At 43.8% G+C, this 17359-nt stretch overlaps 1 protein-coding gene across 3 annotated transcripts in view; it reads right to left on the bottom strand.

Annotated features, from left to right (window-relative positions):
- Positions 1 to 222: 222 nt before the first annotated feature.
- The window catches only part of cnih3 (cornichon family AMPA receptor auxiliary protein 3), a 74944-nt gene continuing 57807 nt past the window's right edge, over positions 223 to 17359 (bottom strand). For all 3 annotated transcript variants that reach the window (XM_069887989.1, XM_069887988.1, XM_069887986.1), the window contains exon 6: positions 223 to 1454. Coding sequence is in view for 1 of the 3 variants with exons in the window: in XM_069887986.1 (XP_069744087.1) it covers positions 1427 to 1454 (28 nt within the window). In the remaining 2 variants the exon portion in view is untranslated. The remainder of the gene's footprint in view (positions 1455 to 17359) is intronic.

Here is a 17359-nt window from a genome sequence, read left to right as displayed (position 1 = left end):
TTTCTGGAGAGGGCTGGTATTTTCTTACCGGTCACTACTCCATCACGTGACTTCCTGAAGGGCATTGTTGAAGGCAGATTATTAAAGAATCTGAAGGAGGTGGAAGTAAAATTTATCACAATGAAGGTTGCATAATAGAAGTGAACCGGCCAGTTGTGCTGACGCCTGGTCTACAATTTGAACTAAATCACATTATATACACAATTTAATGATCACACTCACTTCTCCTGTAGGCAACTTTTATTGTCAAGTATATTACAAGTTTCCTGTACAAGAAATATTAAAGATATGATTTTTTTCAATCATACTTCTCTTGGATCCTTGAGACACAACCATTAATCATCATTCACCTTTTGTCTTCTCAAGGTGTTGGTGGGTTGTTGGCTCAATGAATACTCCCAAATTGCATCTAAACTTTATCTAGAATATCCAGACATGAGACTGAATAAATTACTACAATCTAAAACAGTACCAAAAGGCAAGGTTCCTCACAGGATTGAATATGTGCTGAATGCAAATGTTTTCCGAGCAAGTCCATTTAGTTTGAGAACAGGACAGACACATTAAATATTGACCTTGGGGAGGTGGGGGGGGGGGTGCTGTCTTCAACTTGGAACATGTTAGGCTGTGTCTTTGTGACAGGATGACCTGGGTTAAGGTTAGAGGTCTGATTGATCACCATAAGTGATCAAAGTCGATATCTCTCTCACAGAAAAGGGTACCTGTGGGTATTTCCCTCAGTGAAAGGGGTCCTGGTGGATATCTTTCTCACTGAAAGGGGTCCTGGTGTGTATTTCCCCAGTGAAAGGGGTCCCGGTGAATATATCCCTCCCTGAAAGGGGTCTGGTGGATCTCTCCCTCACCAAAAGAAATCAGGGTGGATATCTCCCTAAGTGAAATGGGTCTGGTGAATAGCTTCCTCGGTGCAAGAATTGATAATTTCCTCAGTAGATAAACAGAAGAAGATTTGCAAATACGTTAATGGCATCTCATTCAGAAATCATACCCTGTACTATAGGCCCAATGAACTTCCAATTATGGTCATTGGCTCGGAACAGAAAAGTTTGACCTTTTGCCCTTGATTTAGTGTGGGAGTTGGGAAGTAGTGGCCCAGCTCTGAACCTCTGTATCTACCCCTCTCTCCAGATTTGGTGTAAGAGAGGTTGGGAGTGAGGGGATGATTCTGAGCCTCTCTCCCTTTGTTAAGTGTTACAGAGGCAGGTGATGATGATCCATTTGTGATTCTCTCTCCTGTGGTTTGATGTGGGGGTCATAGAGGGAGAGAGCAGGCACAGAGGACTGATTCTAAACTGGTTGCACCAAAGTCTTGTGTGGATGTGGCAAGGATTAAATTCAGTATCTGTGATGTGCCACTCTCTGTCTCCACCTTCTTCAGGGTTTGATTCTTTCGCTGCCACTGTTCTGGTTAGATGCTGACCAACATGTCAATCATACTGTGGGAGAAGAAAGAAAAGCCACCAGATGAGGCTCAGTTCATATTCACATTTACATGGGTGGATGAAGCAGGTCATTCAGCCTCTGCGATACGAACTCTGCTTCATCCACCCACCATCTAAGTAAAACAGCACAACCTACCAGCTTTTCCCCTGAATGTTCTCGTCTAACATCCAATCCCCCTTCCACCACCACTGATGGACTGAGGTTAATGAAGAGGACCTCCTACAAGGTCCGTGGCACCATCTTATAGATTTTATTTGAGGAGGTTACTAAAAAAGGTTGATGAGGAGAAGGTGGTGGATGTTGTCTATTTGGACTTTAGTAAGGCTTTGATAAGGTTCCCCTTAAGAGGTTAGTAAGGAAGGTGGAAGCATCAGGTATTAACGATGAAGTAGTGAAATAGATTGAACAAGGGTTGGATGGGAGATGCGAGAGAGTAGTGGTGGAAAATTGTTTGTCAAATTGGAGGCCGGTGGTTAGTGGATTTGCCTCAGGGATCGATACTGGGTCCACTGCTGTTTGTCATGTATATTAACGATCTAGATGATGGGGTGGCAAATTGGATTAGTAAATTTGCAGATGATACAAAGGTTGGTGGTGTTGTGAACAGTGAGGAAGATTATCAAAGCTTACAGGGTGATATAGGACAGTTAGAAGAGTGGCTGGAAGATGGCAGATGGAGTTTAATACTGATAAATGTGAAGTGCTACATTTTGGTAGGACTAAGCAAGGCTGTGTTCTGGCACCAACCCTCTTTTCAATCTTCTTCAGCATGATGCTGAACCAAGCCATGAAAGACCCCAACAATGAAGACGCTGTTTACATCCGGTACCGCACGGATGGCAGTCTCTTCAATCTGAGGCGCCTGCAAGCTCACACCAAGACACAAGAGAAACTTGTCCGTGAACTACTCTTTGCAGATGATGCCGCTTTAGTTGCCCATTCAGAGCCAGCTCTTCAGCGCTTGACGTCCTGCTTTGCGGAAACTGCCAAAATGTTTGGCCTGGAAGTCAGCCTGAAGAAAACTGAGGTCCTCCATCAGCCATCTCCCCACCATGATTACCAGCCCCCCCACATCTCCATCGGGCACACAAAACTCAAAACGGTCAACCAGTTTACCTATCTCGGCTGCACCATTTCATCAGATGCAAGGATCGACAATGAGATAGACAACAGACTCGCCAAGGCAAATAGCGCCTTTGGAAGACTACACAAAAGAGTCTGGAAAAACAACCAACTGAAAAACCTCACAAAGATAAGCGTATACAGAGCCGTTGTCATACCCACACTCCTGTTCGGCTCCGAATCATGGGTCCTCTACCGGCACCACCTACGGCTCCTAGAACGCTTCCACCAGCGTTGTCTCCGCTCCATCCTCAACATCCATTGGAGCGCTTACATCCCTAACGTCGAAGTACTCGAGATGGCAGAGGTCGACAGCATCGAGTCCACGCTGCTGAAGATCCAGCTGCGCTGGATGGGTCACGTCTCCAGAATGGAGGACCATCGCCTTCCCAAGATCGTGTTATATGGCGAGCTCTCCACTGGCCACCGTGACAGAGGTGCACCAAATAAAAGGTACAAGGACTGCCTAAAGAAATCTCTTGGTGCCTGCCACATTGACCACCGCCAGTGGGCTGATAACGCCTCAAACCGTGCATCTTGGCGCCTCACAGTTTGGCGGGCAGCAACCTCCTTTGAAGAAGACTGCAGAGCCCACCTCACTGACAAAAGGCAAAGGAGGAAAAACCCAACACCCAACCCCAACCAACCAATTTTCCCCTGCAACCGCTGCAATCGTGTCTGCCTGTCCCGCATCGGACTTGTCAGCCACAAACGAGCCTGCAGCTGACGTGGACTTTTTACCCCCTCCATAAATCTTCGTCCGCGAAGCCAAGCCAAAGAAGAATCAAAATAGGTCATTGTGGCGGCCCACAATTGCGGACATCGGGCTGGCACATCTTGCGGCAGCAGACGTGGACAGAGATCGCTTAAGCGACTCCCAGGAACTGGTGGGGGTAGAAGCTGGGGCAGCATCAGACCAACAGCCCTAAAATGGCATTGGTCAAGCTGCCCAACAAACTCATCAGAAAGAGGCTGGGAATGAAGGGCATTCATATGCATGGACGTTCCCACCCGCTATTGTTTTTCATATGGCTGACTCAGTCAATCAGCAAAAACAATGGGAATTTGATCAGTATAAAAGCCTTTCCAGCCCTAATAAAGGAATGAGCTTAACCTGCCGCACTGTGTGTGTGTTTTCTTTGTAGCGGTCGGCTACAATTGGTGACCCCGACGGGTTTAGACGGCATCTAAACCCAGCAATGAATAGTGAAGTAGCAGTCAGCACAGTCGTCCTGAAGCTCCCGACCTACTGGATAGTCCGACCCGGTGTGTGGTTCGACCAGGCGGAGGCTCAGTTCCAAATTTGGAGCATTAGAGCAGAGACCACCCGGTACTACCATGTGGTCAGTGTCCTGGATCTGCAGACTGAAGACAGAGTGGCCAACTTTATCCACAGGCCACCAATGGAAGGCACATACTGCCTTCAAAGAGCTATTAACTGACACATTTGCTCCACCTGGATGGGCTTGGAGACAGACCCCCATCAGCACTCATCAAAGAGATGCTGGCCCTCCTGGGAGATGAGCAGCCCAGCATCATGTTTGAGCAGGCATTCCTGGGACAGATGCCTGAAGACATCCAACTGCTCCTGGCGGATGCGGATTTCACCGACCCCCGGAAAGTCGCAGCACAGGCAGACATTCTGTGGAAACAGAAACAGAAATGCTCGGCTACCGTGGGGCTTGTAAAGAAGTCCCACAATCAGACCAGAGTAGTATCAAGCCAGGAACAGCAGATGAGAGAGAGAGCCAGGAGCAAGTCCAGTGACAGATGGTGCATCTACCACCAGAGATGGGGGCACTGAGGCCCGCCGATGCTAGACCCCTGTGAGTTGCAGGGAAATGACAAGGCCAGCCATCGCTGATGGCCACGACGGATGGACACCAAGAGGGCCTCCTGTACGTCTGGGACCGCCTGTCTGGCAGACGCTTCCTTTGTTGGATACAGGAGCAGAGGTCAGCGAGATACCCCTGACAGGGTTGGACACTAGACGAAGGCTAGCGGGACCCACATTGAGGGCTGCCAACAACACCAGTATATGGGGGCAGTCACTTCTCATGGGAGTTCACGCTGGCCGCAGTGGAACAACCACTCCTCAGAGCGGATTTCCTGCGAGCCCACAGTCTCATAGTCCACACCGAGACCCACCAGACCATTGCACTGAGGGGTGCTAGGTTTCCAGCAATGCACCTGGACTCCGAACACAACTCGGAGGATGAATTCTCCAAGGTGCTAGTGGGATTCCCGGCAATCCTTTCCCCTCAGTTCACAGGGGAGCTGCCTTGACACGGCGTCACACATCACATCCTGACCAAGAGCTCTTCTCTCCACACAAGGACGAGATTATTTCCCCTGGAGAAGCTCCGACTGGCCAAAGAGGAGTTCCGCAAGCTTGAGGAGTAGGGTGTTGTTCGACAGTCAGACAGCCCATGGGCCTTGCCCCTACTCATGGCGCCTAAAGCAACTGGGGCCAGGAGACCATGTGGCAACTATCACCAGCTCAACGAAGGCACCACCCTGGACCGTTACCCATGCCACACATCCAGGATTTTGGGGCAAACCTGCACGAGGTATCAATATTCTCAAAAGTGGACCTCGTGCGAGGATATTGCCCGATCGCAGAGCATCCTGATGACATCCCTAAGATGCCCATCATCACTCCATTTGGGCTGTTCGAGTTCCTGAGGATACCATTCGGGCTCAAAAATGCGGCACAGACATTCCAACAACTGATGGATGGAGTGGGCCGAGACCTGGATAGCACTTTCGTCTACCTCGACGATATCCTCGTGGCAAGTAGAACCAGACAGGAACACTGTAGTTGTCTGCAAGAGTTCAGCCTCACCACCCACCTGGCCAAAAGCCAATTTGGCATGAACACCATCAACTTCATGGGCCACAGGATTACAAAAGACGGAGCCGCACCACTGCCCGACAAGGTAGAGGCCATCCACAGCTTCCCGAAGCCCAGTATAACCAAAGGTCTGCAGGAGTTCGTGGGGATGATAAATTTTTATCGCAGGTTTATCCCAGCAGCTGCCCAAGTGATGCGCCCTCTGTTCATCCTGATGTCTGGCAAGGAGAAGGACCTGACTTGGGACGACGAATCCGTACGTGCGTTTGTGGAAACCAAAGAAGCCCTGGCCAAATCTGCACTCCTGGCCCACCTCAGACCAGATGCGCCCACGGCCCTCACAGTTGATGCCTCAGGAACAGCGATTGGTGGAGTCCTGCCTGGAGCAACAGAAAGAAGGAAGTTGGTACCCACTAGCTTTCTTCAGCAAACATCTGCGGCCCCTGAACTAAACTACAGTGCTTTTGATAGAGAGCTGCTGGCACTGTACTTAACCATCTGCCACTTCCGGTACTTTCTTGAGGGAAGGGCATTAACGGTTTCCACAGACCACAAACCACTGACTTTCATCCTGGCTAAAATCTCCAATCCCTGGTCAGCCTGCCAACAGAGACACTTGCCTTACATCTCAGAGTACACCACCGAAGTCAAGCACATCTCACGCAAAGACAACATGGTTGCAGACTCCTTGTCAAGACACAGCATCCACTCCCTGGTCAATGGTCTGGACTTCACAGTACTGGCTGAGGCACAGCAGCAGGATGACGAGATCCCGCAGTACAGGACCACTATCACAGGCCTTCAGCTTCAGAATGTTCTAGTTGGCACAGGTACTGCCACCCTCCTGTGCGACGTGACCACTGGGCAGGTTCGACCTATTGTCCCAACGGCATGGAGGCAATGAGTTTTTGACTCCATTCATAAGCTGGCACACCCATCCATCAGGACTATGGTCTGGCTGGTGGCCAGCAAGTAAATGTGGGATGGATTGCAGAAACAAATCCGGTGGTGAGCCAAGGCGTGTATGCAGTGCCAAACAGCCAAAGTCCAGTGACACACCAAGGTCCCCCCCACAGCCTTTCGAGCCAATGGAACGCAGGTTTGACCACATTCACATGGACATAGTGGGACCCTTGCCAGTCTCTCAGGGTTTCGGCTACCTGTTCACAGTGGTTGACCACTTCACCCAGTGGCCAGAAGCAATCCCCCTGGCCGACAGGTCCACCAGGTCCTGTGCCAAAGCACTCCTCTTGTCCTGGATTGCAAGATTCGGACTGCCACAGCACATCACTTCTGACCAAGGCACACAGTTCACCTCTAGATTGTGGACTGACATTGCCAACCTGTGGGGTGCTCAGGTACACCATATGATGGCATACCACCCACAAGCCAATGGCATGGTGGAGTGTTTCCACAGGCACCTCAAGACCGCCCTCATGACCAGACTCAAGGGCCCCAACTGGGTGGACGAGCTACCATGGGCACTACTGGGCATCCGAACAGCACTGAAAGAAGACCTCCACACACCCTCCACTGATCTCTTCTATGGAGCCCCACTCATGGTTCCCAGTGATTTTGTTCCACAGGTCAGAGGACAGCAGGAGGAGACAACCACCTTCCTGGACAGACTGCGCATTAAGGTTGGTAACCTGACTCCAATCCCTCCCTCAAGACACGGACAAGCCAAGTCCAACATCCCTAAAGAACTCAAGGACTGTGAGTACATGTTTGTATGCCGAGGACCCCACCATTCACCACTGCAGAAGCCATACGAAGGTCCCTTTCAAGTAATCCGGAACAACGGAGCCACCTTCGAGCTGAATATTGGTGGTAAGCCAAAGGTCTTCAATACAGGCTCAAGCCTGCCCATACAGACCCAGCAGAACCCGTGAAGACACCAAACCTCGACATAAAGGCAGACCACAAAAGACTTTGGGGACTATACCTATGGTTCTGGGGAGGGGGAGTCATGTAGCGGCCCACAATTGCGGAAATCAGGCTGGCACATCGCGCGGCAGCAGACATAGAGATCGCTAAAGCAACTCTCAGGACAACAAACCTGAGGGGTAGAAGCTGGGGCATCATCAGTCCAACAGCCCTAAAATGGCGTTGGTCAAGCTGCCCAGCTAACTCATCAGAAACAGGGTGGGGAAGAAATGGACATTCCTGCCTGCTATTGTTATTCATGTGGCTGAATCAGTCAATCAGCAAAAACGGCGGGAACTTGAACAGTATAAAAACAACCTTTCCAGCCCTAATAAAGGAGTGCGCTTAACCTGTCATACTGTGTATGTGTGTGTGTTTCTTTGTAGCGGTCAGCTACATCATACACATTAACTGGTCGACAGTTGAGAAGTGCAGTGGAACAAAGGGATTTAGGAGTCATGCTACATAATTCCCTGAAAGTTGAATCGCATGTGGATAGGGTGGTGAGGAAGGCATTTAGTATGTTGGCTTTCATAAATCAGAGTATAGAACAGTGGAGTTGGATGTTATGTTGAAGTTGTACAAGGCATTGGTGAGGCCATATTTGGAATACTGTGTGCAATTTTGGCCATCAAATTACAGGAAGGATATAAACCGAATAGAGTGCAGAGGAGGTTTACGAGAACGCTGCCGAGGTTTCAGGGTTTGTGTTTCATGGAAAGGTTGAGCAGGCTGGGACTTTATTCCCTGGAGTGTAGAAGATTGAGGGGTGATTTGATAGAGGTATTCAAAATTATAAGGGGGATGGATAGAGTCAATGTGGATAGGCTTTTTCCATCAAGAGTGGGGGAGATTCAAACAAGAGGGCATGACTGAGAGTAAAAGGGGAAAAGTTTAGGGGAAACATGAGGGGGAATTTCTTCACGCAGAGGGTGGTGGAGGTATGGAATGAGCTTCCGGCAGTGGTGGTAGAAGCGAGATCAATGTTAATATTCAAGGAAAGGTTGGATAGGTATATGGACAGGAGTGGTTGAAGCCTATCTCTATGCTGTAAATGGTTACATGGTTATCTCCCTCTTCAACGGCTCCTCCCAAGCCTCTCCCCATTTACAAAAAAGGCAGGGCTGTCAGTCCATGGTGACAGCAGCAGGGTGGAAAATGGCGGCGTTGCTGGACCCACAGGGAGTGGGGAGCAAGATACAGTGCTCCCATGGGGTCCAACCGCCCAGTCAGCTGCTCTCAGCTCCGCACAGGCTAGGAACAGATCATGAAAGTAGCTGACAGTAGTTTTATTTAAAATCCGGTGACAAATGGGTCTTCGCTCAAGATGGCAGCGCCTCTGATAATCAGGCAGCCCCAAGGGGTTGTAGACTCATGGGAGCAGAGGACTAGCGCAGGACACCAGAAAATGGGGAGATCATTCCCCGCCTGAGGAGAAGCAGAGAGACAACTGACAAGGACAGTGACCATGGCAGTGGACAATTGAAGGGATTCTGTGGCTGAAAGACCAATGTATGTGGCAGGCTGTTGGAGACTTGGGGCAAGGAACCCATGGAGGCTGTGGGCCTGCTGAAGACTGCTGTCGGGAAACTCGGGCTGGGCTGCCAACTGCTGGAGAATGGCTCAAAACTAGCTGAAAAGGTAGCAGTTATTGGAACAGGGATGTGAGGAGGTGCTGAAGGATTCCTGTCCGTGTCAGAGTTTGGGTCTGGAGCTCGGGTTGAACTGAACTCTGGGTAGCTGCAAAAGTGCTGGAGGTAAATCCGTGCCACTCGGTGACTCTGAGAGGAATCTCTTTTGCTTCTCTTTCCTTGACTATAAGAGGCACTTCGGGCAATTTCTGCCAATGGCAAATCTGTCTGCCTTACAGCAGGTAAAAGCAATTTCATGTAAAATGACACTGTTTCATTACAAAGACACTAAATTGGATCTTGAATCTTGAATCTTAAGCTCTCCACTCTCCACATCACCCATTCTCTTAACTTGGATATACTTTATACAGGGTCTCAATTCCACCTGCTTTTAATCTTGGACATAAACATGTATGATTCACCATTTTGTAATTGCATACTGCCTGCCCATTTGTTCACAAAACCAAGAAAATGGACGTTCAAATACAGCATTTCAGTGTTGTAAAGCCACTGAAGGAGTTTTGACCAATTGTTAGTAACATCGGAACCAATTTGCTCTAAATGTGATATTGACAAGAACAATCCAGACATTAGATTGTATAGTTGTCTCCTTTAGGTAAGGATCTTGCACAAGAACACTATGCCTGCACACGGTCTATATCCCTCCATTCACTTCCTCTTCTCGTGTCTGTCTCAATGTCTCTTAAATATTGCTTTCCTATCTACTCTACCATCAACCCTGAAAGCACCTACCAGTTTCTTGGCAAAAACCTGCCTCAAAAACCTCATGGAACAGAGCAGCAAGGAACAAACACTTTAGTATCTGCTTCAACCAAGTCGGCTGTTTAAATTAAATTAACACTCTACTGCTGTTACAGGCCCAGAGGCCCCCAAAACCCAGCAGCAATGGATATTTACCAAGACAAATGGTTACTTAAGTAAAAGTTACATAGAAACATAGAAAATAGGTGCAGGAGTCGGCCATTTGGCCCTTCAAGGCTACACTGCCATTCAATATGATCATGGCTGATCAGTACCCAGTTCCTGCCTTCTCCCCATACCCCATGATCCCCTTAGCCACAAGAGCCAAATCTAACCTACTTTTAAATATTGACAAGGAACTGGCCTCAACTACTTCCTGTGGCAAAGAATCCCACAGATCCACCACTCTCTGACAGAAGAAATTTTTCCTCATCTCAGTCCTAAAAAACTTCCCCCTGATCCAGCATTGGAATCAACCTTCCTGCATCTAGTCTGTCTAAACCCTTAAGAATTTTATATGTTTCTATAAGATTCCCCCTCAATCTTCTAAATTCCAGAGAGGAGTCATGTGATGGAGTAGTGGCCGGTAGGAGAATACCAGCCCTCTCCAGAAAAGAAGAAAAAAAGTGAAGAAAGAGCAAAGCCCCAGATACACAAAACACAACAAATAAAAAATAAAGGTGTGGAGAAAATGGCACCTAAGAAAGAAAAACCAAAAACAATGGGAAGAAAAGAAGAAGAAAAGATGCAGGAAGAGAAAGGTGAAGGCCTTACCTGCATGAAAAAGCAGGGACCTGCCGTGGAAAGAAGAGCCCACTCCCCGAGGTTAGTGGAGACCCCGCAGGGTCATGACCCACCAGCCACCGGACTGCAAAAATGGCTCACTGAGCCAAACAGAGGTGCGCATGCGCGATGCACACGACAAGGAGAACACCGACGGGAGGGGAGACCAGCTGTGGAGTGAAACTCCACAGCACAAACAGCTGAGAGAGACCTGACAGCAGGGCTCCCAGCTGGAAGATAAAGAAAGCAACGGGAAAGGGAGGGGTGAGAAGGAAAAAAGGAAGCAAGAGAGACACAACAGATAACCAGCCCAGAAGAAGAGGACCAACATCAAGAAACCATGAAAAAAAACCCAACAAACTGAGACAAGCAGCTCAACAAGAAAGTCAGAAGAGACACAGATACAAGGAAGAGAAATAGAAGACACAAACCCAAGAGCAGACACAGAAGAAGAAGAAGAAGAAAAAGAAGACCAAGCTCTGCACAGAGGAATAGGAGGTAAAATGAATGGACAGTACATAGATAAAAAATATTTTCAAGAACAAATGAAAGCATTAAAAGAATGGTTGACACTAGAATTTAGTGAAATGAAAAGTACAGAAGAAAAGGTGAGTAGAATAGAGCTGGTCATAATAGATGTAGGGAAAGGATTAGAAAATGTGGAAGAACGAGTAATGGTGGTAGAAATGAAAGTGAATGACTTAAAAAGAAAATTGGAAGAAAGTGACAAAGAAGTTAAAAAACACAGGAGTTGTTAGCTCAGAAGATGGATATAATGGAAAACTATAGTAGGCGAAACAATATAAAGATAGTGGGTCTTAAGGAAGATGAAGAAGGCAAAGATATGAAAGAATTTATAAAAAAATGGATCCTAAAAGTCCTGGGAATGCCAGAAATGCAGGAAGGAATGGAAATATAAAGGGCACACAGAACATTAGCCCCGAAACCACAGTCACAACAAAAACCAAGATCCATTTTAGTAAAATTCCTGAGATACACGACAAGAGAAAATATATTGGAGAAGGCAATGAATAAAATAAGACAAAAAAAACCACTGGAATACAAAGGTTAAAAAAAAATTTTTCTACCCAGACATAAGTTTTGAGCTCCTAAAGAAGAGGAAGGAGTTTAACACAGAAAAATCGATCCTATGGAAAAAAGGTTATTAATTTATGTTAAGATATCCAGGGGTGCTTAAAATAGTTATCCCGGGGGAGCAAAGCAAACTGTTCTCGGATCCGGAGAAAGCATGAGAATTTGCAGAACGCCTGCAAGACAGAAAGAGTGATGAAGAGATGTGAAGAGATGTAACAAGAACAAAGAACGATGACAAACTACATATAAAGATGTAAAAGTAAGAACTAAAGGAGGGAAGAAAAGGGAAGTAAGGGAGAAGGGGGGGAAAAAGAGGAGGGGTTAAAAAAAAGAAAAAGAGAAGAAAAGAGGGGGAGCTTTGTTGTAATGTGAAGATAAAAGTCTTTTCTGGAGGTGGTTGGGTGGGAGAGAATAACAGTCATTGCGAAATCAGTTGACACTTGCGAACAGGTTCGCAATCCGAATGAAGAGGGGAGTTGTGGTTGCCCGGCAAGGGACAAGGGGCAACTCAGAGAGGGGGGGGGGGGAACGCTTGGGGTGAAGGGGATTTTAGATGTGGGAGTTGTTGAAGTATTTTATGTTTTAGAAGTGTTGTCATACAGTGCATTCAAAAAAAGAAAACTGAGAAATTAAAATGGGGAAAAGGGGAAAGGTGATGGTGAAGAAGCAGAAATGAGATGTAAACAGAGTATGAGATGGCCATGTTGAACTATATGACTATAAATATTAATGGAATACATAACCAAATCAAAAGGAAGAGGCTATTAAATTTTCTGAAAAAAGAAAAAATAGATATAGCATTCGTGCAGGAAACGCATCTAACTGAAGTGGAACACAAGAAATTAAGGAGAGACCGGGTAGGGTACGTAACGGCAGCATCATATAACTCAAAAGCCAGAGATGTAGCTATATTAATCAATAAAAATGTACCAATCAAAATATAGGAGGAAATAATAGATCCAGCAGGGAGATACGTAATGTTAAAATGTCAGATATACTCAGAACTCTGGAATTTGGTCAATATATATGCACCTAATGAAGAGGATCAAAGATTGTAGATACGCAGAGGAATATATTGATAGGAGGGGACTTTAACCTTAATTTGGATTCAAAGATGGACAAAACTGGGCAAAAGACTAGCAGAAAGAACAAAGTAGCCAAACTTATGGTTAAATCAATGCAGGAAATGAAACTTTTGGATATATGGAGGAGACAACACCCAAAGGAGAAGGAATACTCATATTATTCGAGTAGAAATAAAACATACTCAAGGATAGTCCTATTCCTGTTATCAGCCCACATCCAAGGGAGAGTTAGGAAAACGGAATATAAAGCTAGATTGTTATCTGATCACTCACCCCTGTTATTAGCAATAGAACTGGAGGACATCCCACCAAGAACATATAGATGAAGATTAAACTCCATGCTACTTAAAAGACAGGATTTTAGAGAATTTATTTAGCACCAAATTAAAATGTACTTTGAAATAAATACGGAATCAGACAACTTTATATTATGGGATGCAATGAAAGCCTTCATCAGAGGGTAGATAATAAGTTATGTAACTAAGATGAAAAAGACTATAATCGGGAAATAGAACAGCTGGAAAGGGAAATAGTAAGTACAGAAAAAGAACTAGCAACAAGGGAAGATACAACAAAAAGAAGAGAATTGGCGGACAAAAAAATAAAACACGAAACACTACAAACCTATAAGGTGGAGAAGAATATGATGAAAATAAAGCAGAAGTGTTATGAGCTAGGAGAAAAAAATGCACAAAATACTAGCTTGGCAGCTTAAAACAGAACAAGCTAAAAGAACGGTATTGGCTTCAAGGAAAAAGGACAAAAAAGTTACATATAACCCAACAGAGATCAATGAAAACTTTAAGGAATTCTATGAGCAATTATACCGAACAGAGAACGAAGGGAAAGAAGACAAAATAGATGAGTTTCTAGCTAAAATTGAACTACCGAAATTGCAAGAAGAGGAGCAAAACAAATTGATAAAACCATTTGAAATAGAGGAAATACAAGATACATTTAGAAAGCTACCGAATAATAAAACACCTGAAGAGAATGGATTCCCAATAAAATTCTATAAAACATTTTAGGAGTTACTAATTCCTCCTCTCCTGGAAGTAATGAACCAGATTGAAGAAACATAAAACTTGCCAGATTCATGTAAAACAGCAATAATTACAGTAATACCAAAGACGGGGAAAGATCCCCTAACACCATCATCGTATAGACCAATATCTCTACTTAACTCAGATTATAAGATAATAGCTATTAGCAAACAGATTGGCCGACTGTGTACCAAAAATAGTAAAACTAGATCAAACTGGATTTATTAAGAAAAGACGAACAACAATGTCTGTAAGTTCATTAACTTAATCCATGCAGTACAAGGAAATAAGACGCCAACAGTGGCTGTTGCTTTAGACACAGAGAAAGCCTTTCACAGGGTAGAATGGAATTATTTCTTCAAAGTATTACAGAGGTTCAACCGACTAGAGAAATATATTAATTGGATTAAAGCATTATATAAGGGTCCAATGGCGAAGGTGACAGTAAATGACGTGGCAAGATGGCGTAGAGATCAGACGTGTAATCCCTGCCCTCTCTGGTCAGACTTTTAAATGCCCATTTTTTAACCCTTTATTTTTAATTTTAAAACTTAAATTTTTAGTTTGATATTTTGGTGAGCCATTATGGCTACTAATGTAAAAAAAAACTAAGTCTCAGTTATAAAAGAAAATACAGTTTCAAAGTGCAGAAGAATTGGGGCCTAAACAACTTGGAACAACCTCAGATCCATTTTCAGTGATTCCCCAAGCTTCAATGATCGCTGGAGGGGACAAAAACAAAGGTAACAGTTAGTCTCAAGATGGTGCTGGTTCGACCCATTCTACGGAGGAAGGAGCACGCTCCTGAGATGTCGGACACGAGCCTGGAGGCTTGCTATAAAGAACTCTCCCATTGGAAGAGACAGGAGCGCGGAGGAAGAAGATTCCGATGACAGACAAGCAGTCTGCAGCGACTATGCGCTTGAGTGGTGCTGTTAATTACAGAGAACTCCGTAATTTTATTAAAAAATGGTCTGAAAATAACTGAAATGGTCTGAGGAAGTCAGGGGGTCATCGTTGGGTGTCCAAACTTGCAGCAAAATGACTAGATTGCTACCTTTTGAAGAGCAACAAGAAGACTTACCTTACTCTACTGCTGTACAGGAAATGGAAGAAGAGCTGGAAGAAAGTGAGTTACAAATTATGGAACCAGATCCTGTAATTCAAACTGCACTTCAGCCTGTTTACATGATGTTTGAAGATATTGCTTCCTATTTGGATGTTATTACTGGTCAATTGAATCAGATGGTTCAAATGAATACTAATATAATTTCAGACTTAAATGTGGATAAGGCAGAAGTTAAAGAAAACCTGGAAAACTTAAAAAAATTTGAAGCTTCTCTTTCTGAATGTAAACAACATTTACAATCCAATACAGAAACAATAGCAAAGGTGTAAAATTCAGTTAAAGATTTAGGAGCCCAGGAAAAATAGTTAATTGAAAAAATGGACTATTTGGAAAATCAAAGCAGAAGAAATAATGTGAAAATTGTGGGTTTGCCAGAAGGTATAGAAGGTCAAGATCCTGTCAAATTTTTTTTTAAATTGGATTCCCCAGATGTTGGGGGAAGAGTCCTTTCCTGACGGACTGGTATTGGAAAGAGCACATTGAGCTTTAAGAAGACCACCTTTATCTGGTCAACCGCCAAGAGCTGTGATAGTTCGCTGTTTGAACTGTTTGGATAGAGAGATAATTCTTCGACTTGCAGTTCAAAATGCAAGACAAAGGCAAGCTCCAATGATGGTTCAGAATAGTAGAGTTTTCTTCTACCCTGATTTGAGTCAAGATATCATCAGACACCAACGTGAATTTAATCCAGTTAAAGATGTTTTATGGCATAAAGGTTACAAATTTGCCTTTTGTTATCTTGCTGTGTTGAAAGCGTTTTATGGAAATTATCAGTTTCAATTCTTTGATGTCAGAGGACAAAGAAGGAGTCCACCATTATCTCCTAAAAGAAAATCTGATAGACTTGGAAATGGACAAAATGGCAGAAATGGAAAGAACGGGAATGGAAAAAGTTCATCTACTCTTGAAATGAGTTCACCATCTGGAATAGAATCTCAAGGCTGATTTTTTTTTTGTAATATGTTAATATTTCTGACTGGCTGGCTGGGGAGGAGGGGATTGCACTAACTTATTTGTTAGTCATCAGTCACTAGTGGGTAATCCACACCCAGTTTTTTTTAGGGAGTACTACCTTTTGGTAGTTTTTTTTGTTGTTTTTTTTCTCTCTTATTAACGAATATTATTTTTATTTGGAGGGCCTATATATTTTAATTTGAGGGTTAATTTTTTTTCTGTTATTAATTTAGTGATTATTTTTGGTATCTAGCAATTGTATTACATATGTCGAATTTGAAATTTGCTACCTTTAATGTTCAGGGATTAAATAACCCGATCAAGCGTAAGAAAGTTTTGGCTTACATTAAAAAGATGAAGATTGATATTGCTTTTTTACAGGAGAAGCATTTGAATGAAAAAGTATGAAATTGAAGAGGGATTGGGTTAGACATGCTTTTTTTTCTTCATTTAATTCCAAAGCTAAGGGAGTAGCAATTTTGATATATAAAAATTTATCTTTTGAATTACGATCAATGGAAATGAAGGCAGGACGTATTCTTAAGTTGAATTGTAAGATTTTTTAATGAATTTTGGACTTTACTTAATATTTATGCACTGAATGTAGATGATGAAGCATTTATTTTGGATGCATTTCTGCTTCTGGGACAAGCTAATGAAAATGTTCTGGTTGGAGGGGATTTTAACTGTGTTTTGGAACCTTTATTAGATAAATCTCCAAACAATGTAAAAAAAATCTAAAATGTCAATTCAAATTCGAGCTTTGATGAAAGATTTTAATTTAGTGGACATTTGGTAATGTCTTAACCCAAAAGAGAAGGATTTCTCTTTTTATTCATTTAGACATGAATCCTTTTCCAGAATTGATTTTTTTTTAGTATCGGCACATTTACAGGGGAAAATACTGCAAGCAGAATATAAAAGTAGGATAATTTCAGATCATTCTTTGTTGTATTTTACTTATGAGAGTTCTGAAAAAGTTCGTGCAGCTTCTCGTTGGAGATTCAATACGATGTTAAAAAAGTGGAATTTATTGAATTTTAAAAAAAAACAAATTAATCTCGTTCTGGAAGAAAATGTTAACATCGTTCAGAATAAATTTATATTGTGGGATGCTAAAGTCACATTATTTGAACAAATTTGGGAACTGTACATGGAACACAACAGAGAAGTCCTACCGCGGACCTCCACCCCCTAAAATGACAGAATGAAAAGAAGACGAAATGAACTGACCCAGTATGTAAAAGTAGATGACACAATTTTCTTGTTTATTTTCATTGTTTGATGACATTTTTTAATGGGTTTATTGTATTGTATCTGTTAAACGTTTAATGGGTTTGGAGGGGGATGGGAAGGAGGGAGGGAAGGGAGGGGGGGGAGGGGAGAAAATGACACTGTGTATATTCAAGAGGGAAATGTTTGTGTGTATTTTGATTAATATGGTTTATAGTGTGAAAAATATATATTTTTTTAAATCTTCTAAATTCCAGAGAATACAAGACTATTCTATCCAA

Source organism: Narcine bancroftii, chromosome 6 (genome assembly GCF_036971445.1).
Source record: "Narcine bancroftii isolate sNarBan1 chromosome 6, sNarBan1.hap1, whole genome shotgun sequence".
NCBI lineage: Eukaryota > Metazoa > Chordata > Chondrichthyes > Torpediniformes > Narcinidae > Narcine > Narcine bancroftii.
The sequence above is the reverse complement of the archived record's forward strand: the minus strand, read 5'-3'. Positions and strand labels throughout refer to the sequence as shown.